The sequence below is a fragment of the Pyxicephalus adspersus genome, chromosome 11 (genome assembly GCF_032062135.1).
Source record: "Pyxicephalus adspersus chromosome 11, UCB_Pads_2.0, whole genome shotgun sequence".
Lineage (NCBI taxonomy): Eukaryota > Metazoa > Chordata > Amphibia > Anura > Pyxicephalidae > Pyxicephalus > Pyxicephalus adspersus.
Window position 1 is genome coordinate 25,198,473 of NC_092868.1, and position 23,960 is coordinate 25,222,432.

Here is a 23,960-nt window from a genome sequence, read left to right on the forward strand (position 1 = left end):
CGCAGCCTAGTTTGGACCTTGACAAGAGCTGACAGGCCCTGCCAGAAACCTTTGTGGCTCCCTCTTCAGCCAACAGACCATGGCTGATACTCAGGGACTGCTGCTTTCTTTCCACTACTCATCTTACATCGTTTACTACCCTTCTTCCCTCCCCTCCCCATATCCATTCCCCTACTCCCTCCCGTCCTCTGGTTCTCTCCCTGTGCTATGTCCCCTCTCCCACCCATCCCCCAACAATTCTGTAGAATTAAGTTCAAACATGACATTAATGGTTAGTACAAGTGTCACCCAGATGAACCATCCTGTTGGTTTTTCATAGCTCCTAGAACTTATTTATTCATTACTGCAGCAGAGTGGCACAGTCATTTGGAGCGACTGCCAGCTGTGGGTGAGGAAGACCCATATGTGTGGAGATACAGCCAGGTCCAAGTCAGAACTCCGGCCTCTGAAAGGTGATAGAACTCTTGATTGTTCCTACTTCTTGCGGGGAATCCACACTAGACCACTAGGAAGAGAGAAACGTCATTAGTGCTAATGTACCTATTACTCAAGAGACCTTTAGGGCTTCAGAGAAGTGTTTTAGAAGTATTGTATCATTTATTTGTTTTCCTATAGGGCTGTAGACATATCAGGTATAATGCTACTACACCTATTACTCATCAGACCCCAGGGGGTTGGCTTTTCTGCAGGCAAATTAACAGCCAAGGGAAGTTATTCATACATTCAGAGGATATTGGGAAAACTAAGGATCATATCGTTTCAAGTTATAAACTAAATATATTTATTAGTTCTCTTAGTTTTTACTCTATAGAGCTGATGTATGTGTATGTGTTTGAGATATATATATATATATATATATATATATAACATAAAACATCTGCATACATGTGACATACATTATATGAAAAATAAAATAATATAAAATAAATGTTATAATTATAATATATTATCACATGTCAAAACTTCAAAAAAAATTGCTGTTTTTAAACCTTTTAAGGACAAAATGATATTCCCCTTAGACCTTTTTAATATATTAGAAATTATTTGCAAATTATAACCAATATTATTATCATTATCTTGCATAGTCATCCCTAGTAATATTTGCAGAATATATTTATATGTTATTTTAAATCTGTGTTAAGGTTTTTTTGCTTTTTTTACATAATGGCGTTAGTTGTCTACATTGTGCACTTTTTCTATACTGGATTAAATGTTTTGTGCTTCCAGTGACCTTACAAGAAAAACCTTTTGACCTTCAGATAAAAGACCACAAGACAAGTTGTTAGAGATCTTGAGGAATTCTTTTCAATTTTCTATAGAAATAATAATTGGTGGTTTGGGGGGTTTGAGGTCTTCAGTCTAAATTGCAAGGCTCTGCGGAGATGGATCAAAATAATACAAGTCATTATCGTTAGCTGCCCAGTGGCCATGTCGCTTTTGTTTGATGAGCCTGGTTGGAATCTAATGGACCAGAGGCAAGTTTAAAACCCTCCTGTGCCATAACAATCAGCAGAGTTTTTGAGATGTACCAAACAGATGTACCAAAAGTTCTCCATGAGCTTTAGACATTAAATAGCTGTTCGATGAAGCTGTTATATTTGGTTGTATTTTTTCATTTACACATAGAAATGCATTTACAAATTGAATCTAGTAGCTGTGTACTCTACCAAAAAAACCAAAAAACCTCGGAACCTCATTTATCGATTGGTAAATTTAAAGTAATATGCGCCACGTATCAACATGTCTTTATCATTAGCAGGCAAATTTTATATGTTTACCTGATAATAATAAAAATTTTAGTGGTGCAATGGGTAATCATTCTAGGAGCTGTAACCTAAAATGAACAATCAGAATTTACCTTATATTATTTTTTGGTTATTATTCTGTTTGGAACAGTCAGAACCATCAAGAATTCTGTTGTTTACTAATGGCTACTGCAAATTTAGATAACAGAAATTTTATTATGTTTTTGTCCTATAGAACATTACTATTGCTGTTATGTAGTAAGTCATTGGAATCATGCAAAGAAATTGAAATATTTGGAACATAATACATACATTTTATATATATTTGTAGACTGGCCCAAAACTAGACATATAAAGTTAGAATTGAACACTTTTAATGGTTAAATACAAGGTTTGACGCAACGCAAGGCTCTCTAATTTCAGGCATTTGACTACTATTTGCAAATCTCATTGATGTATGAGATTTATTAGATAAATATGTAGTGACCAGACATAAATACAAAAAAATAGACTAAAATACAGTGAGTATATATATTTATATTATCCCCCTCGGCTCCAAACATCCATGATCTTCATTATCTTTAAAGTGTTTTTGCAATTGTTTGCATGCATATTTTAGACCATAAGTTTGATTGCAATTATTTTTTAAAGCATGCTGCTTCATCTTTTCTCTGCTAATATGCTTGAAGGAGAAATAATACTGCTTGCAGTTAAATATTTTTTTTGTATTTTTGACAGAATGTTTTGCCTTTTGCATACCCTAATACATTGCAAAAACAATTTACTTTAACTAACGAACCACTGTCTGTCTAGGAGTTAATTTCTAAAGTACTGTAAGCATGACACAGCTTCAGTTATGCAAAGTTGCCTTTGTCATTCTCAGAAAACTGTACTGTCATTTTCAATATTAAGTGGATGAATTTTCTGTCATGTGTCAACGAACTAAGAGCATCTGGAGGGCCAGAATTTGAAAACACGCTTAGCCAAGCATGCCCCAGTAGTGCGTGATATAGTTCATAGGTTCAAAACTGTGAATTTATTCTTATTGTATGTATATAGTACACTTAGCACAGCATTGTATTATATCACAGGTTATCGTGGCACATATACTTGCAGCTATCACTTTGGCAAATGTTGTTGCCCCTCTGCTATTGCTGAACTACAAATCCCAGCATTCTATAACAGTCATATTCTGCTTTTTATTGTCAATACCTGACAGGGATACAGAGCACTCAAAATGGTCAGATATTGTATCAATTGTAGTTGGCTACAGGGCATCAAACATGGTCTGGTAATGGCCAGAGATGTGATTGGGTTAGTGCTGCATACAACAGACGATTTACCAGGCCATGTGCTCACTCAGAGGATGATTTGAGCATTGCTTGTTACAGTCGGGTAATTATTGGACACTGGAGGGCAGTAATGAACACTTCTGCATGAAAAACTGCGTTAACGCATGAAGAGTTTTCCCAAAATCTAAGTAGGACTCAACCCTTTTCCATAGGGGAATGGAAATCTTCTTATTGTCAGTGTATTCATTATAGTGAGTCATTATAGTGTCATTCATGTATAGTTATGTTGTTTTTTTGAACTCTAAATGAAAACCGTATCTGAGGATAAAACTTTTATTTCACTCTTTTAAAGAGTGAAATTGGTTAGAAGGCCAATGAGAATTGTATTGCTGTCTGTGTCCTTGGTAAATTCGCTCCCTCTGTTAAAAACATTTGCCAAAAAATTTTAAGAAATCCATTGCTGGATCACTTAGATTCACCTATGTTAGTCTATCTTCTTCAGCCGTGAAGAGCTTTATTCTACTGAAAGGAAGGAAATGTTATGCTGTTGCCAGAAAAGGAAAAATTATTTTTACAGGACAGGATGTAAAGGTAAATATTTCCAGTGCCATTAATGGCAAAAACCTTAGGTATAGCACATGAAAAACTGTTTTTATTTGGATATACTTTATTGTTCTTTAGCCTTTGTGATAAGACATTTATCATATTTCTTTAATAAACATGTGAATAAGATAAGCTCTACAAATATTTTTACAAGTCTATTTTGATTTTCTAATTTATATGTTTTTTTCTTTTATCTCAGTAGTTACTAACAATGAACTCTTTAGATTTCCAGAAAGTACTCCCTTTTGCCCCCAAATATTAAGATAGTTTGGTATTGCAGAAAGGTGTCGTATTTTGACATTTTGATAACAAGCAGATGGTATCATTTATGCTGGTTGCTTGAGAGTGCAGGACTAAGTATGAGCAGTCTTAAGCTAGTCATACACAAACTGACTTTTATTTGATTAATTTTCATTTCAATCAACTTGTAAAATATAAGTGCCGACCATCAGCTGATCACACTACCAAATATTGATGCACAGAATTGATGCACAGAAAATTCTTTAGTATTGTTTCTGCAAAAAAAATCATAATGTAATATGATTAGTATTTTTTCAGTTTTTCAATTATTGAAGGTAAGCATATGTGCTCATGTACCAATTTTTTTTATTAATTGAGAGGTATTAAAAACCATATATATGTACTATCGACACTAATTTTACACCCTGACCAGTCAAGGTTCTTTGGATTCTACCCTCAATAACAGTCACCTTTTAGTCAATCAAATTAGGAAATAATGAATTGACTAGATTAAATTGAATTAATTAAATGATCAAAGGGACTACTGGATTGAACATGTAAATGAACACTGTGTATGGCGAGCGTTAAACACTTGCCCTAGTACTGGTTAAACATAAACTGGCTGAGGCTCATAGACTATGGGAATTATCCAGTTCCCTGCCAAGAAGTATGTTACCTAATAAAAAGATTTTTTTCATTCAGGAATTCTTGCTGTTCAAACTTTCATAGATATTATGATTGCAAAGGATGGCTTGGAATATCTGGCCATAGAGGGCAGACGTAAGGGAACTGTTCCACACAATCGTTGTTTGTTTTTGTTTTGCCCAGACAGGTTTGTTTATACAATAAATCAGACCATAGTACCCCAAGCTCCTGACTTATTTCTGGTAATATAGTGAAACTGGCTATGGTGAATGTTGGTACCACGGAAAAATACAAGGTTATTACTGACTAATTCCACTTGGACATGAAAGACAAAGAGCCCAGCTAAAATGCAATACCCACTTTTTAAGGTTCCCTTCCCCGCAAGTACCACAGAAAGGCAGGGAGGAAAAAAAAATAAAGGTGTATTTTACTATGGCTGTCTGACATGCTTAGGCAAGGCTAAATATTGTTTTTCTAGAGATTAGGGGAATGTAGAGTTCTCTAAGTTCTCCAAGAAGACAATCCCAGCTTTGTGCTGCACTGTTTTCCTGCAATATTTGGTCTTTCTTTGACCCTGTTGTACAGTAGCCTCAGAATTGTATTTGTAATCTTTAAAGAAGTATACAAAATGTAATTCTACCCTAACTGATATCCTAGATTTAGATGTATAGTTTTGACTAATAGAAGGTTCAATATGAAGATGCAACCTCCCCTAGCAAAAATCTCAATTGAGAATCTAGTAGAAAATGGCTACATTGATTTAGCTAGATGAAAGTAATTGAAAGCTGCCAGGTAATTGACATGACCATTGTAAATCAATAGCTATGATAGTACGAGTGGAAATGTTCATAGTGTGTTTAAAGGGTCAAAAAACCCAAAACCAATGTTTCAGTAATGAATGGGTAGAAGATTGAATTACTGAGTTTCCTATACCTTTGTTGGACTTCTTTTGTTAGATATCTACAGCTTGCAGGTCAGCCTGCCTGTGTAAGAAATGGGTCTTACAGTGCATATTGTGGCAATCCATAGGTGTGTTTTACCTCCACAGTAGCTTACACATAGCTTTTCTAGTTTTCTGTTTACTTTGATCATCATTGGGAGCTTATGTATGAACCAATTATTTACAGGTATGAGAGAGCATGTAACTAACTCCATATGACAGCAATAGGCCAATAAACATTGCATTGCACAGATTCGCTTCAAACTCTTTTTATAGATTTTCACTTTCTCATTGTGCGGAATGCAACAGGAGAAGTCAGACTCCTTAGTACTGTGGTTTAGAGCCACCAAACAAATCTCAGTTATAATAAAAATATAGGATGTTGCTAGGGCTTTGACCTGCCTGCTTGGATTTGCTTAAATTGAGTTCTGAATGTGTGCTTGGTTCTGTCATATGATGAGTAAAGAAAAAAAAAGTCCACAACAAAGTTTTTGAGCCAGAAAACTGACAGAAGATCAAAGAGGAGATGGGTTAATCATGTGGAAGATTTAAAAGTGCTGCGGGTTGAAGATTAAAAGAAATGCACAGATTAGAATAGGCTAAAATGAAAAACAGACCAGGGGCAATCAAGGGCTGTAATGTTGTAGACAGTTGGAACTTGTACTTTATCGGTTCAAATGTTACTCTACGGTATACCAAATTTCTCTAGAGGCACACCAACTTGAACCTGATGCTCAAAGAGGTTGCTTCTACTTGGGTCACCTATATTGCACAAAGCATTTTCTTTTTTCACTGGTCCTCTTCCAGCTTAGAATATTGTTACAGTGTAAATAACTTTATATGAGATAACTTGGAAAAAAAGTACAGTCAATGACTGTACAAGGAAAAGCCAATTGGTTGCCTGTGCTTATTAGTAAAAGCAATACAGTATATGTGTCGGGTCATAGACTGCATATTTTGTTAGACAAAAGAGTAGAAATGATAATCAGTTATAGTTAGTTGTTTTTAGAGTTTTGCTGAAGGCAGACTGAATTTTTTTTATATGTGTAATTTGTAGGAATATGTTTAGCTGATATAGTAATCTTAAAGACTGCAAGAAGGCACCTTCAGGTGCTATAGCAGGAATGGTGAGGCTTTCTGATTTTTTCTCTGGAGAGCCACCTAAGAGTTAATCTTTTTAGTCAGATACAAAAACATGGAATACTGAAAAAATGTAATGTGGATGTACAGGTGGATTTGTGTAAACTATCCAGTCTGTGACCTTTTGAACATCTTTTGTCCTCCTTACCACACTAGGTTGTGGTGGGAGTGACCTGATATGAAGAATGTTATGGCTGTTATGCCCTGATGGATCAAGAAAGAAAGCAGCTTGTAATATACAAAATATACTCTCATACTAACAATTGCAAGTTTTTTCATATTATAATGTATCAAGGAGGTTTAGTCAAACTGAGCTAGCAATGGTCATGTAACGAGTTGATTGGTTCAGATCAGTGTATAATTGGTAACTCCAGATATCATAGAATTAAGTGCTGACGCTGACATTTTCTGGATATGCGCAAAGAAATGCAAGCTTCTCCCTGTCTGACTCTTCCCAATTAGATGATATGGAAATGGGCACTCCCTGGGGTAAACCGAGTCGCATGATCTTGCTGATGGTTGCTGTTTTGGACCATTGTATGCGTCCAATAAGGATAAGTACCAACTTTTAATTAAGCAGTGCCTTAGTTTTTTTGTCGTTCTTTAACCCTTCTCCACACTTGTAGCCCCACAAATACTTCCATCTTGTTACAGGTGTCTTACACATAACTTTATTCATTGTCCAGCAGAATTGTAGCTTATTGAGATTAAAACATTGTGCTAATGGAGCTCAATATCCAAAAATGACTTTCATCCCTGAAGTCTGTCATACCCCACAGTCCCATTTACTTCAAAAGAAAAATTTTGAGTTTGCTTTCTCCAAAGCTGGTGCTGTACCTGACCCACTATACATACATATATGTATAAAGAAGTTATGATGACCAATAACAAATAGATATATTAATAACACCAATATATAATAACCAGAAAGAAATGTACACAGTAAAAATTGTAGGGTTACATTGGTGGTCAGTGAAGAAATACACACTTGCTGTAAGTTTTCCTTACATTTTCTTATATTTATGATTAGCAGAAAAGTATTCTCTTAGATACCAGTGGAAAAGAGTACAATAGTGGAGAAGCGCCCTTTTACATTGATGGTCAGTGGATATTGGCTTTGTTACATTTTTGATCAGTTGCACCGAGCTTTGTGCATTGGTTGTGATTGGAATAGATGCTCCTGTATATTGGAGAAATATGGAAGAAGGTTGTTTGCAGTGGTGGTTGGTTGAAGGACTGTCCTATTGCATTAGTGGTCAGCAAACAACATTATTGTAGTCTGTGGGTATGCATATCCCATGCTGCTGGCTCTGGCAATAGAATAAATAAAGTTGATGTTTATTGCTCAAGCAACCCCTGGAAGTTAGTTGAGAATCCCATAGTTGAGAAAAGCTGCTCTACAGACTAAACACACTTCTGTGGGCCTGCATTTATCTTCTTGTGCACCTTCATTATATTAAGCAATTAGCTACAAAGATATTTTAGGCAGTAAAATTAAAGGGTATTGATAGAAAGTTAATTAGCATAGTAGATCTAAAGGGTTTTTTTCAGCTCCCTCAGTTTGTATATTTTTTGAATTCATTAGAGTGTTGACTTATGAATTATTTACCAGTCATTTTACATATTACATCAAAAGAACACTTACCATAAATTGCTTCTTTACACTAACAAGCATTATCTATGTTCTACAGCCTGAAAATGAATGCATGACATGAAAACATGCTCATACAATTTACTTTAGAGAATCTGGTTTGGAACCATGGCTTGTCATTTATGTATCTCTTTACATTAAAGTGTTACAGGTAAAAAAATTCTGTAGTGAGTCTAATCTCCAATTTCTTTAATCAAAATTATTAAGGGAAATTGAAGGAAAATGGAGAGCCTCAACCAATACCAGGCAGTCCCTTAATGTAGATATGCAGCACTACAAATCTGGTTTAGGAAGAAACTTTTCTAATTGTAGCATAAAGCAAAAGGCATTAAAGGTATAAAAGACAGAAATATAGGAGCTGCCATTATCGAGCTTCAAAATCTGAATGTAAATACAGGGAGGAATTACATATAAGAAAGTTGCCAAATGATTGATATTTCTGTACACCCAGTCCTGAGCTCTGCCACACAGGTTTTCTACCAGACAGGGCTGTGCTGTTTTTTCTGCTGCAAGTCTTGCCCTCCCTGTAACTGAGAGTGCCACAAAATCAGCAAACTGATCAGCGTGTTATTTATACTGCTCTGATCAGCATGTTGATGCCACATCACTGCAGCACAACCAATTTGTTCTGCTTTTATACTCTCCCAGTAAGAATTTTGCTTTACTGTGGATGAAGGACAGGATTTAGTACTTTAGTGGCTGTACACCTGTTGGCAAGTAGGGAAGCCAGGCTGTAGGCAACCTCTTGAAAACGCTAATTGCCTGGCTCCAATATTGGTTTAAAACTTGTAATGCATTCTGGATCTCTGGGCAAGGTACATGGTTCTACCAAGTAAAGTCAGAATGGTATTATGTATTTTTTTGGTCTGGGTAAGTGAGTATTGAGAACACTGGGTCATTCAGGTAATATGTATTTTAACAATGGCAGCCTACATGGTTCTCTAAGGAAAAGTCCCCCTTCCTTTGTGGGGTAAAGTGTAATCCACCCTTAGATCTCTGTAACTGTTCAGACCTAAGCTGAAAGATTTGCCCTTGCCCCCCGTATAGCAGTTACTTAGCCATAAAACAATCTAGTTGTTATCAATCTTCCCTGCCCTCTAGCAGATTTATAAAAACAATATATTGCATGGAATACTAAAGGTCAATGACAGCTGTCTCTCACAGGTATAATGGAGTTGGATGTGCTGTGGTGAAGGCCCAGCAAGAAATAATAGCCAGCCCATCCTATACAAAATGGGTAAAACAATATGTAGTGTTTTTCAGAGAGTAAGTACGTTTAGAAATCATACTTTCATTTTTAGTGGAGACTGGAAATATCAACCACCCAATTGACTCTTTGTTGATGAGATCCCTGAAGTTATGTTCTTTGGTTTGCATATCTGCCACAGTAATGTTGAAGAGGCCATTCTTTCCTAGTGATTTATATATAGAGAATGCAACACAAATAGAAACACCCAAAGGTGGGTAGGAACAGAGCTGGGAAAATAGTCATGGAGATCCTATCACTGGAAAGTTTACTATAAATGAAACGAATAGTTTGCTTCAGTAAGCTCTATAGCTAATAAACATAACATTATGGCCCCTTCCAAAAATGTACATTACACTTACCAGTATTGCCACTGCTATTTTATAACATTTTAGAAGTTCAGCACCTGGACACATCGAGTCCTAGTCTCCACTTTCTGGATTAGCAGCATTGTCTTTAAGCTGCAGTATCTTGGAGAAGCAGCTTATGACACACAACTTTGCCAAAAGGAAGTTTGTGAATTACATGGTACTTATATTTGGAGCCTTATGATGTACGTTAAAATCATTTTGGGTTGGATTACACTTGACCAGTGACCTGACACTTTGAAATATCATAATACTGGTGCACTAATGTTTCAGTAGTTAGATAGTTAGATAATTAGCACTAAAACTAAAACAGTCTACAGACAACATGAAAACAACAAAAAATTTTTTGCAAATATTAAACACAATTTTCCATTTTCTTCTGTCACAGGATAATCTTGAAGTCCCCTAGTAGGATGTCTTCCTGATCTACTGAACACACCCAACCTCTCACAAGATTTGGCAACTGTTCCATGGGGGCTGATGGCACTGACCAGAAAATCAGGATGCTAAACATACAGAACGCCGCTTGGGGCAGCCGACAGGATTGGTACCAAGACAGTTTAGTGACAGGACAGTCGAGTACAGGTACTCCCGTGTAAACAGTTGTTTGTTTCAAACTTCATTTTTTTTAATGAAATTAGATATTCTAACACATTCTACATTTTGTAAAGCTCAATATCTCTTGATAAGGGTACTATCCATTTTTCAGTGTACCTATATATGTAGTTAAATATCAGAGAGTGATTCTATTGGCTGCTGGTTGCCAGCTAGTGCTTTCTGGCATGAACAAAACTAAAGGTATCGTGCAGTTTATTGCCTCTCCCCTATGCCTGCCCACCTGCACAATGGAAAGGAGATCAAGGATTTCCAATACATTTTCAGTGGATAATAAGATAAAAAAGTGTGCCCTTGTTTTACAAGATTTTAATTCATTATTCATATCAAATATAACATTTACAGTAATCTTGATTAATGAATGGCAGGCCATAGAGTGATCTGATAGATGTAAATAATTTTATCTACATGTTACGTGTAATCATAAAGCAGTATGATAAATAACTTATTTCTGTAAATAAGTTTGTAATTTTATATATATTATTCCTGGAAAAAGCAATGTTGCTCATAAGGATATGTTGGCAGTAAAGATTCTATTTTGTTTGTTGATTGCAACAGCTTTACTTGTTCTTGCTCCACTTTTTTAAAGAATTACCTATAAGGATGAATATAGTATGTCCAGTGGTAGATGTAGCCAACAGTGGGACCCCTTGCAGAAATGATGTGGGGGCTCCTCTGCCGTCCACACCCATACCCTGCCATTTTACTCCCCACCCACCCAAACACCCATCTGCACCACGCCAAGTTCCCATGTCCCACCCAACTTCAAGCACTTCCAGCTTTCATGTTCCTTCTCCTGACACAAAAGCACAACTGCAAGTAGTTAATCTGGACAGGTAGGATAAAGTGACAGAACTGTGCTTGAGTGTCATAGAGCAGCCACTAAATTGCCTTGCCTGTTCCCCCGCTAGTGCAGATGTGGGATCCTCCCGCAAGTCTGACCTCTACAGATGGGGTGGGAGGCCCTGTTGACTATGAAAGGTGTAGGGACCTTGTGCGGCTGCACACTGTACATCTTTATATGTCCAACCCCAAGAATGCCAAAGTAACAACTATAGCAGGTCAGGATTGGATGTTATTTATAACTGTGATGTGATAGGAAACAACTCCTCTGTGAAAATTGTACAAACCTAGGAATTGCTACAATTACCTTTCACTATAAACACACACACATATATATATATATGTATATATATATATATATATATATATATATATATATATATATATATATATATAAACTCCCAACAGCAGGTGGAATATATGTGAAGGTTTACTGTGCTCCATCTTTGCTAACTTTTGCTCCAGCAGTTAAGCTCTAGTTCAATAATCACTATAAACCAATGCAAACCCATATCTGTTTGCATTGGTTTATAGTGTTGTTATAGTTACTGTTTCAAATATATATACAAAAACCCAGCTTAGTGTAGAGTTGCCCCAAGACTGCCAGTTGTAACTGCAGAGTGGCTCCAGAAACTACTGTTTCACAACATATTTGGAGCATCTCTGCTTAGCTACAGCAACCAAGAAAATAAAAAAACAAACATGCATGTGTTTTTCTTAATACTTCTAAAAAACATCTAATTTTGCTTTGTTATGGCATGCATTAACTTGTGTTGTGTTAAGGCAGCAGATTCATTGGGCCTGATTTATTAAAGCTCTAAGACCTGAGAGGATATTCTATCATGGGAAAACCAGGGTGGTCCAGCAAACCTTGAATGGATTTTATATAAATAATTTGCTGTTAGTTGCCAAATGTTTTCAGTCCTGAACTAGATCCGTTCCAGGTTTGCTGGATCATTCTGGTTCTCCCATTAGAGTCTTTTTTCACTAGTCTTGAAGAGCTTTTTCTAAATCCGGTTCATGGTGCATGGGCTGCCAATGTACCATGTATGGAACAAATATGTATGGGATCATATTTTAAAAAAACGCAGACGATCACAATATATATGCATTGGGATGTGCTGCTATGCTGTGAATTCTGATATTTATTGTGTTGAGATGCCATACACAATTAATGGCAATGCCACTGTGTTGCCACAACATACAAACCTGAAAAGACCCTCAGTTATTGCATGCATAAAGATAGTAGGATAATTAAGGGTTTAAAGTGTAAATGTAAAATTATGTACACACAATAAATGAAAATGAATGTGAAAATCTGACATGTGTACAGTGCACAGTGACAAGGTGTACAGTCCCATGATATCGATCCACAATCAGATTGATGAATAATCCAACAGCAATGAGTGCTGGGTATTCTTATGGAGAAAAGCACAACAGGGTTCCGGTCGCTCATTCTTCACTCTCCACTGAACAGTATGCTTTCCTATTTACAGGTCTCGTTTGATCAACTGTCACTGGAAACAGTTGCGAAAGATTGCTTCCAGAGACAATCATTTAATGTCTACCTGACATCTATATGGGGTTTATTATTTTTATGTAAAGCTATGTCACAACACATGTGCACTATTATTGCAGTAATAAACAATAGATCAACCAGTGTAGTGAAGTTCTCATTAAATGTTTGAAAGGACCACTTCACTAAAGGTAAGGTTGTTCTTTCAATATTAGAGCAATACAACAAAAATTGTTAAATTACACATATGAAAAAATATCACAAATTTGAACAAATAAAAGAGTTAAAAAATCAGTGTGCTAGAGGCAGGTAATTACATAGTTGTTTTTATACACAGTTTACATAAATTGAATAGATTAATTTAATACATTATTATCATATATTGAATAGTTTTACTTTGTAACACATTTCACAGAGTCTTCTCTGCTTCATCAGACCAGAAACTGTTCTGAAATGTTACAAGTGAAGTACATAGGTTCCCTTTGAATGTATAGGAATATAATAGATATAAATTCTTTATGATTACAATTTTCAGACTGTGAGATGTTTAATATGATTGGTACCGCCTTAAGAGAAGCTGCAGATTTTCCTGAAGGAGATATGGTGATAATGCCCTTCTGTAGAGAAACAAACACCAAACCATATAACAAGATATATATGGAAGTGTGTGAGAGGTTCCTGGTTTAAATACAAGCTTGTTGCTCGGTGTTGTTTATCACTCTTTATGAAGCAAAAGGGTAAAAATCGTCAGGAAAATGAAGACCACAAGATGTGTCCAATATAGTGGTCAAAAGCAGAGAGGTTCTTTAAATAATTCTTAATTATTACAACTTTTTTGTTACTAGAAAATTAAATACATACTAACCATGCTGACCCATGTTTATATAATATATTCCAAGAGTGGCTGCAAAATGTAAAAAAAACATTGTGATCAGAAGCTTGAGCCTTGAAAACTATTGTATATGCCTGTCTGCTGTGGGGTGAACAATGAAAATATCTAAATGCCAGGAACCGAGCCTATGCCACACACAATCAAGAAATGGGCTTCATATAATAATTTCTAGGTAATATTAGGCCTTTCATCGCCCTAACAATTTTGCAACTGCTGTGCATTGCCTTTGTTATTACATGCATTGTTATGGAACTGTATTAGAGAAATAAAAACACACAAAAAGACCAAGTGATATGTTACATCTCTTTTTGCTTATCATATTTTTTTAGTTATTCCTTTTTGTTTTTTAAATGTTAAAAGCTAGTGTAGACCGATGCTTACACCAAACATCATTAAAGTAACTTGCTGTTGACTGGCTCGGGTACCTCTGCTGGAAATCTGTTCCAAACATCAGCTACTATTTCTTCAAAATATTACTTTGGCCAAAAACATGTGGTGAGGTTAATAGACTTCCTCCCAAAATTGACCATAGACTCTTGAGTATAGACCTTGTGAAGCGCTGCATAATTTGTAAATACTATACTATATAAATACTAGCTAATAATACAAATTATAGTGGATTTTGAACTTTCCTTCTGATGGTTTTAAGTCATTCTTCCATGATCTAAATAGAGAATTGAGTATTAAAAAAATACTGCTTTCATCCACCATATTCACACCCTTACTCCTTACTGTATTTAATTATGTTCCCAATGTTAGATGTGTTGTATTCACCTACAGTATGACTACCAGGGAATGGGTCTAATATACCCAGATGACAAAGCAATTCAAACTTTTTACCACTCAATACCAGGGGGCAGAGCTGACAAAGAATTAGCACAATATACCTAAGAAAGAAATAAAGAGACCAAAATAATACTGTATATACTCATTGTTAGTGGATGGTCACGTTAAGACACGATAACCCAGTGCTACATATATGATGAATAATTTGTCATGTGTGTTCACCTAATAATAACATCCAAAAGATGGCTATCCTAACATTTACAGATGGAAAAGTTTTAAGGTTATTTTAAATTGTATTCTTTGTATCAAAGTGTAAATCTCAACCTTGTGACCAATTACTCTGAATTTCTATCTGTGCTGAGTCAGTTGAGGTTTCCAATTGGTGACCATACTTTGTTATTGAGATCTGTGTCTCGGTTCATACCGCTCCTATACAGAGCTGTGGTTGAAGCAGGAAGCAGCCTGTGCACTCAGCTGTCTGCAGACATGCATATTTTGTGCTTTTGCACATTGCCTGAACCCTTCTTTCTATCTAAGAACATTTTATCTATGCAGTGAGGACTTTTTTTATCTGTAGTTTTTTTCACCCTTAAATAATGAGTTTCAGCTAGGCAAAGCATTTGCACATTTCTTTACATGATCTGCAAAAACAGGTCAGATGAAACTTGTGGTATCACATAACACATAACATAACAGAAAAATATTCACAGTTTTATTATTCTGTATTTTGTCACAGGTGGATAAATATAAAACAGTAAACATTGGTTCCTGACATTAGAAATACCTGTAGTATTTGTAGTCACAAGACTCACACACATGGTCTTCAAAACAGGGCACTTGACAAATGTTTCTCACACTTGCTATGTGCACCCTGGAGCGCTCAGCTGGAAACAGGATACTGAGCTGAACATCTCAGTACACACAAGCAGCTGCATTTAGCTTTCACTTTGCTTTCCATTGCAAAAAAAGACAACACTTTGTTGCCATGCATTGATCAGACCCTGCTTCATGCTGCATGCTAATTGACAATGGCCTAGTACACACAAGTAGATCTGCTGCTAATTTTGTGCTTAACTGACTGATCCAAAAGATATAATTGATCAGTTAGAAGTGCAAAAACACTTCACACACATTCAGTAGAAACTGAAAATCTTCAACTGTGTACTATCCCTAACACTTCTGCCACTGATGTGCCGTCTACTGGGATGGAACTGGATTGACAGCTAGAATTCAGCTTGGAATTCACAATGCGTCACTTACATTCATCTCAAAGTGCACTTAATAAAACTTATCTTCAAAAGTGGCCACTAAATGCACAATGGGTCACGCATATTTAGGACTACAAAATATTTCATTTTTGTTGTTGGGTATAGATATAATTTAAAGCTGCCTGTTTAACCTGAAATAACTTTTAGATCTTAGGGAACCCCTTCTATAACTACTATTCTACAGTTCACAGTACATTAGTGGTGTGGGCAGAGGGAAAAATGCCTCTTAAATTGCTGGCTTGTGGGATGAATGTCACCTTTACATACAGCCAAAATATTGTTGGTGTCGGTGGTAACTGACCTGAGAGGTGTCATGGCTCAATGAACCCCAAAAGCAACCTTTGGAGCAACCCTAAGGTTCCACCAAACCCTCATTGGAGAATACTGTTTTAAAAGAGCACTCAAAACCCATTTTTTCAAACTTGCCTACCCATCTTCTTCTGCCTTTTGAAACCGTCACTGCTTCCCACCACTACCACCACTTCCCGCTGCATAATTTGTTGGTGCTGTATAAGTCCTGTTTATTAATAATAATAGTAATAATAATAATAATAAAAAGGAAAATAGAAATATGGGCTTTTTTTCTTTCTAGCATCACTGTCCTGCCTGGAAGAATGCAGGCAGAGATGTTTGAAAAATGTGTCTTGTTCCTGCTCAGCCGCTAGATAGAGAAGCAAGGTTGACTGCCCTAGACCATAAACCATTACAAAAATCTTTCCACAATCGCAGCTTTCATAACCAATTCTCCAACCTCACAGGTCTTGGATTTTGCCTTATTTCAGCAACATGAAAGCTTGTATGTGCAATACATACATGCAAATTGGAATGGTATGGCAACTTTGTTTTTCCCATTTTGCTTTGATTTATACTTTAATGTACACTTTCCTTTACAACACTTAACCCCTAGAACTGTTAACTCCTAAAGGTAACAGTTACCTAAACCCCTAAATTCAGCCCTCTTTATTAACCCATATTTTGCTGTATACTAACCTCACCTTGCACTGGGAACCTATCCTTGTTTTAAACACCTGCCATGATCCTGGAGCAAGAATACACTTACAGAAGAATATGTAACCTATAGATATTAATTAGTAAGAAAATGAGAAGGTACTTTGTGAACACTGCTTACTTTGGCTTGGCTGTCCCCTCCCTTGGAGCCCCTGTCCAGTAACACAGGTTACTCATGAAATGTTTTCCTTTAGTAAACTAGTTAAGTCATGTAGGTAGGCACTAGTGCCAAATGTATATCTATCTCCCACAATCTCGTATTGTTGTTAACACACACCGTATACATATAAATGATTTAACAATCATGCAAGTTTAAAAAAGCGTCACAACATACTCCCCTTGTGCCCAACAAGCTCCAAAAGCCTAAAAATTTTGCACAGGTAGTGGCCTCTGCTGCATATAATAACCAGACAGTTACTACAATTCACTAAACTGCCGTGTGATAATGAAGGGAGAATAGGTTTGGTTGCTATTGTGGGGTGTCCCTTCCAAGCTCTCACATGATTTTGATAAACAAGACCCAGTATATAAAGTGTTTTATTGACTTTGTTAGTGGAGCAGCTCCACCCATGCGTGAATAGTTAAATCTCATCCAGGTCACTAAGGGGTCACCCCGCACTGTGTGGTCAGCAGGGATGGCTGTTGATTGACTAGTTTTAACACCAGACATGACTGCAGCTTGTAGCATTTCCATGTTGGCAAGTGACTTACGCTCAAAGAATTCTGTGTCCATCATGACACCAGTGTTGGAGGCACTGAATGCCCCACAGCCACTGATAACTATAGCAACAGCAGCTATCACTGCCAGTGGGTTTGTGTTACAGAATAATACGTTTGCTCCCAGCACGCTTTAGCCATAGGGGATCATGGCTTGGGGTTATGACAACCTGTTCTGAACAAGTAGCACAGCTTGTAGCATCCTGTTGGTGTCCCTCACTAAGCCCAAGGGTTTAAAGTGTGTGATTCATCCCACAGAGAGGTGGTTATGACCATAAATCCCATTAAAAAGGATCTGTTTTACAAAATAATGCCAATATTTGGCCTTTTCTGCTTTCTGATGGAAGTTTGGAAAGATTTACTCACTATCCTTAGACTTAATGTATGCAATTTTATATATTGTTTTAGTAACTAGGCAGAAAGGGAACTATTCAGGACCTGCAATATATGCAATTTGCCGGGCATTTTAGATATAAAGAAAAATGCGTAACGCTTAGGGCTCTGCAGCTATATGTATAGCAATAAATTGCAATGAAGTAAACAAGGGTTGGGCCTCTTTCAGATTTGTGGTTTTACATGATCAACTGCACTCCCAACTGCTCTTATTCAAATAAAGAAAATCTTTAGACTTGGTGTAACTGGATGTAAAGATTTTTCTTAACATGATCAAAATAAGTTATAACAAGAAGAATTGTCTTGAGAGGTGAGAGCTGAGGTAGGTAAAAAACTATGATTTGCCTGGAGATGAGCTTTAGGCCATTTATAACAAAACAATGTGAGGGAACTCATACCTCATTGATAGTTGTATAATGATGGTATGGTCAATTTTTAACTCTGTGGGACAATAACATTTTTTAATATTTTATGTAAGGTAAGTATTACATTGTTTATGTACATAAATAGGTTTCCATCCAACCAACAAGCGAGTCTGGTTGTTACAAAGTGCTGTAAAAGCCCCTTAAGCTCATATTTACATACAACTAATTCAATTACTCATTGTACTGTCTCACCCCTTAATTTAGATGTCCAAAGTTTCAATCAAAGTTGATGTTTCTTTACACAACCCACCCTGCTCTGGGAACCCTTTGTTATGTATTATTCAATGTTTATTTCTAAAAACAAGCATACAAAATTACAGAAACAGTTTATAAACCTATAAACATAAATTATTTAAATTGACCACAAACCATTAAAGTTTGATAGTAACAGACACCTAGCCACAAACTTAAGAAAGCACCAGCCAGACTTGAAAAAAGATCTGATAAATGGAATATATTTAATAAACTATATATATACTTTATATGTTAAAGTCTACTTGATCGCAAAATACACATGCGCTAGTACCAAATTACAAATTGTTAGTTCTACAGATTGATTTCTTTCGCAATTTCTCTGTAGGATCTTTTACATTAAATGCCTTTCTTCGGGTTTTGATACCTACTGTTTGTTTAAACCACTATCCAAGGTTGGCCCCTGTAAATTGGGAAAAGCCTACACAAATACAATGCCCCCTTAAGTCAGTGCCTTTAAAAATTGAACTTTTGGTCGACCCAATGTTCTTTCTTATCCTATGCTTAAACATGGTGAGGTAAGGTTCGCACAGATATATCTAAGTAATAAATTTAAAAGAACACAGCAGCTTTAAAGACAATCATTCTAACCTCTGAAGACCTGAGAATCAGTTTACTTTTGGAACAGATTACAGCTTCTTGGGTTTCTGAAGTCTATCCATATTGATATGCAGTCTTACCCCATCTTTGCTTGGTTGTCAGCTGACAATAGAAGAAAATAGTCCACAAAGATATAGAAAGTTTTTTTGGCATTTAGTAGAAACACTCACATTTCTACAGCAGAAAAAATCTGAAGACTTTTCACTTGAGGCATTCATCATCATTTACAAAAGCCATCAGTATAAGGTATCAACAACTGGTCTGGTACGCCTAGGAGTTAGGCAGCCCTGGGTCTACATATGGTCCTAATTTACTTACCAAAACCAACTCTAAAGCCTGCCCAGGGAAGCCCATAGAAAGTGTCACTAAGTAAGATCCAAAAAAGAGGTTTAAGTCGTATTTTCCTGGAGTTCCCTGTGAGATTATTAGCAATTCTATATTGTAAAACACCTAATAAGGTGTATTTCCAACTGAAGTTCTGATGTCCAGACAAAATCAAAGTTTATGTGCAGCCAATTGTCCCTAACTGTAGATAAACAGCAATCAATTTAGTATGTAAAGATCGTGGAGGTATATAAAATGTTAAAATAGGTCCTGGAAACTCTAGCTGATGGGAAAACAATGATCACGATTTGTGTATGACATGAAACAAAGCCAATGTGTTTAAGGGGAATGCTGCTCCCTTTTTTCAGGGAATTTATAAAAATTAGATCAGTTGCTCATGGGTGTTGAATTTGTGTCTTAATTTTATAACAGTGTTCCAGAATGTATGTTGTACCTACAGAGATTTTGGAACACAATTATTACAATGGGTATTTCCAAGACTTTCTATTCTTAGGTCTTTCTTCCTCTTGCTCAAAACTGATCTCCCACTTTTGTATATGATATATTTAATTCTGATGTTTTTTTCTCTTCAGATAGCTGTCAGCAGTTGGACAGCAGCCTAGACTCAGAACATCAGACTGGGGCAGTAAATGATGACCTGGATGACTCACAAATCCGTCTACAGTTGAAGCGTAAGCTCCAACGCAACCGCACATCTTTTACTCAGGAGCAGATTGAAGCACTAGAAAAAGGTCAGTAAGGGGAGCTCAACATGCTGGAGGTCTCCATAAACTTTTGCTAACCTTTTTTTAAACCTAATTTAAATTCAATCATTTTATGTAGTATATATATAGTTTTCTATGCTGAGGAAATATACACGTTTACCAATTACTTATAAAACTTTTGATCTATGTGCCAAAGAATGGCACATAGATCAAAATTTGACCATACTATTGTGTTTGTACTGTAAATAACTTTTTAAAGCCAGAATTCTTCTTTTCTTCTGTCTGGAACTGCACATCAGTTAATTTTACAGCCTTGACTATAATCATCTTCCATTTAGTCTGTAAATGTATAGTAAAGGGCAGAAGGTGTTCATACCTAAGTTCTTATCTTCTGTACACGTGTCCCTGATGGTACTATGCCATTGTGCTAAGCAATAAAATGGTAATGAGTACTCTGAATGTTGCTCAGCAGTGTTAGGCTGCGTACACACTTGCAATGCCAGATTCTCATCCAATATCCTGAGACAATTATCGGCCAAGAATCTGGCATGTGTACAGCGCCCGTCGTCCATTGTCTGAACGACCGTCCTGGCGGATCCACAGACGATGGACGATGGACGACGAACGACGAACGATCGTAATGGAAGCGAAGGGGGAGAGCGCGCAGTGGGGTGCTGCTCGGTCATTCTCCTGTCCCCTCTCGATAGAGCAGAATGGTGCTGTATTTACAGCACTCGTTCATACATCCTGCAGTCCTTAGTCATTAGAAAGGATCGTGAAAGATCCTTTCCAACGACAATTATTGCATTTGTGTACCCAGCTTCACCCTTTGTAGGGTTTAGCTCCAGGCCGTGCTGCCTAAGAGAAATATATACAAAAATGTAGGAGGACTTAAGCACAAATCTCGTGGCAAATAGGACAGCTTTCATGTGAATTTGTTACAGATTGGCTCCTTTCAGGTGACATGGGTTTACCTGAGGCATGGGGCCAAGGTGTCTTCTGGTGTTCAGCAGAGCACCCCGCAAGGAATGAGCCCCCAGGCTCACCCCACCAGATGACAGGGATCATACAGAAATACACGTCCACACATGCACTAATACAAATACAATAAACACACATACACACAATGACTAAACGCACACCTACCTGAACTCAATCTAGAACCCTTAACACCAGGCAGCTTATCTGTCATGCTGTATTCCTTCTTACAATATTTCCCTCAGATTCCTCTCCTTTGGCTCATAGGGCATAGGTTCCTATAAATGGACTGGCAGCCATGGCTTCTTCTGGCTTCTAGCCATGTCTTCCAGCAATGTGCACTGGGGGACAAGTCTAAATCTTGCCAATGCAGTCAGTCAAATGAATTTGGCCAGGCACAATCTTCCTACATTCTCTGTGCAAGGATAGCCAGTAAAAGCACAGGCTCTTCTTTCCTGGGCCCCTATACAACACCTGCAGCCATTAGGATGAAGTGGTCCCATCTTTCCCTGACAATCTATAATCTTCTTTACAGTTTATTATAAAGAATGAACAAAGAGGTGGTGCAACATGCAAAGTTGGTAGAGCACAGCCACAATTCCAAGGTAGTCAGAAACACAAGATTTATGGCAATGCTCTCTCATTGATGGCTTACCCCACTAGGTAAACCTACAAATAATGCATTTGTATGCAGAACTACAAATTAGCTTTTTATAACTAACAAACTGTCTTCTGACAACATGGTGATAAACGGAAGTAAAGTAGCCCTTAACACTGTGTTTTCACGGTAATCTATTACACCTATATCACTATCCTCTTTTACACCCTACTACCAACACTAAAGGCTCTATTTAAAAAACATGTAATCCGACATTCCCTCAAACGTTCTCTGAAAATTAAAATGTGTTTCATTGACAGTAATTGATTCCCACCAGGGAATGTATGAAGGAATGCCAGATTCCCTGTTTTAAAAATAGAGCCCTAGCTGTGTTTTTTAAAAATATTTTATGGTTTTCTCAATTTTGAGGATTTTAGTGAATCCTTATTCTTAGATTGCTTTTAATTTACTTAAGAATGAATCAAAAGAAGAAATAAAGAATGTAGCAGCTCTTTACGGGAACCTTATGACAACTTTTGACAGAATTATCTGGCATTAGTGTTCTAGTATATGTTCAAGATGACAAGTTTCGCCCTCGTGGGCCTCCTCAGGTGATAGTGAGACTCTAAAAGTCATACAAGTATGTATAATTACAAAAAAAAAAAAATGGAGTACATAACAACAAAGCCAACGAAAAAAATGGAGTACATAACAACAAAGGCAATTACATACATACTTGTACGACTTTTAGGGTCTCACTATCCCCTGAGGAAGCCCAGGAGGGCGAAACGTGTCGGGAGAGACTGTAACTATATAGTAGACATATACTGGAACACTATTGTCAGAAAATTCTGTCAAAAGTTGTCAGAATTATATCTTTTTATAAGTGTGTGTATTTTTCAAGTCTGTACTATTTGTATTATTTTATCAAGCCCAATAAAAGATTTTATTAGATTTTATAACAATAAGGTTGCCAGAAAGAGCTGCTACATTCTTTATTTCTTCTTTTGTTTCATACTTACCTGGCTCGGCAATTACCTCAGTAACTTTCAGTTTATCGCTAAGGGATTGGTCACTCTTTTCACTACACTACATTTTAATTTACTTATTTTGCCTGTTTTGAAAACAAAAGCCCCCAAAAGGATTAACATGACTTCCTTTTACCCCTTACCTGTTAGAACTTATATAATCATTTTACAGTGACATTTTAGTCAAATGCTGTGATAGATAAAGCAGTCTACCAGAAAGTGGATTTTGCAAAGATGAAAGCGTCTTTGAAAGATGAAGTGTCTTTCTAGTGTCTGTCTGTGTACAGCTTCCGTACACATGTTGGCACAGGAAGGAATCAGTGGTGCATTGAGCGAATAAGACCGCACTTTACACATGGGAAACCTGCAAGTGTGAAACCAGCGCTGCTTCCGCTAAACAGAGAAAAGCCGTGCTATTACTCAGCAGCCTCTCAACACACTGTGAGACAGGAGCAGCTGCAGACTTCTCTTTCCTGAAAGGTCAATCCTTGTAAACTGGCCATTGGATTTTGCAGAATTTACCTACAGGTTAATTTTGATTTCTTTTTTTCTTTTTCCTAGAGGAATTCAAAATGGTGGTGCTTCTTTACACAAACTGCAACCAGATTCCCATGTCTATGTCTATATGCTACTTACCTGTCTGGCCTACTTTCCTATTGACCATTAAAGTGAAATTAAGTTTTCTGCCTTAGAGAAGCTTTTGCATGCATACAATATTTGCACATTATAGCACACTTACCTTGTAAAGTGCCTCCTTCCCGGTACAGCCACTTCCACAATTTCCCTTGTTGTTCCCTTTGCATCTTCTTTTCATATTTTATGAGGGTTGAGGAGTCTTTGGTTGTTTCAAATTGGTCAGGATGCTGTAACTCAGTCAATGTGCCATATATTAAAGACTAGGAATCACAGAACATACTGAGTCACATCTACAATAGATATCTTTTACAGCGTTTACTCATACTCAAAAGCATGGTACTGCAACAGGGGACTAATTCCACTAGTGGTGGTAACATATTGAGATCATGTCAGTGGTGCTGATGATGCCACAAGTGTGACAGCTGGAGAAAATGATGAGGTGGACAGAAAACAAACAAAATGGACATCTCCCAAGCACACACACTT

The 23,960-nt window shown here is 36.9% G+C and overlaps 1 protein-coding gene across 2 annotated transcripts in view; it reads left to right on the plus strand.

The window, feature by feature from the left end:
• Positions 1-324: 324 nt before the first annotated feature.
• The window catches only part of LOC140340841 (paired box protein Pax-6-like), a 38,955-nt gene continuing 15,319 nt past the window's right edge, over positions 325-23,960 (plus strand). Inside the window, exons 1-3 of one of the 2 annotated variants that reach the window (XM_072426258.1) lie at positions 325-452; positions 10,259-10,455; positions 20,103-20,261. In XM_072426258.1, the coding sequence (XP_072282359.1) occupies positions 10,341-10,455; positions 20,103-20,261 (274 nt within the window). In that variant the 5' untranslated portion in view covers positions 325-452; positions 10,259-10,340. The remainder of the gene's footprint in view (positions 453-10,258; positions 10,456-20,102; positions 20,262-23,960) is intronic. The other variant, XM_072426259.1, reaches the window with a different exon arrangement.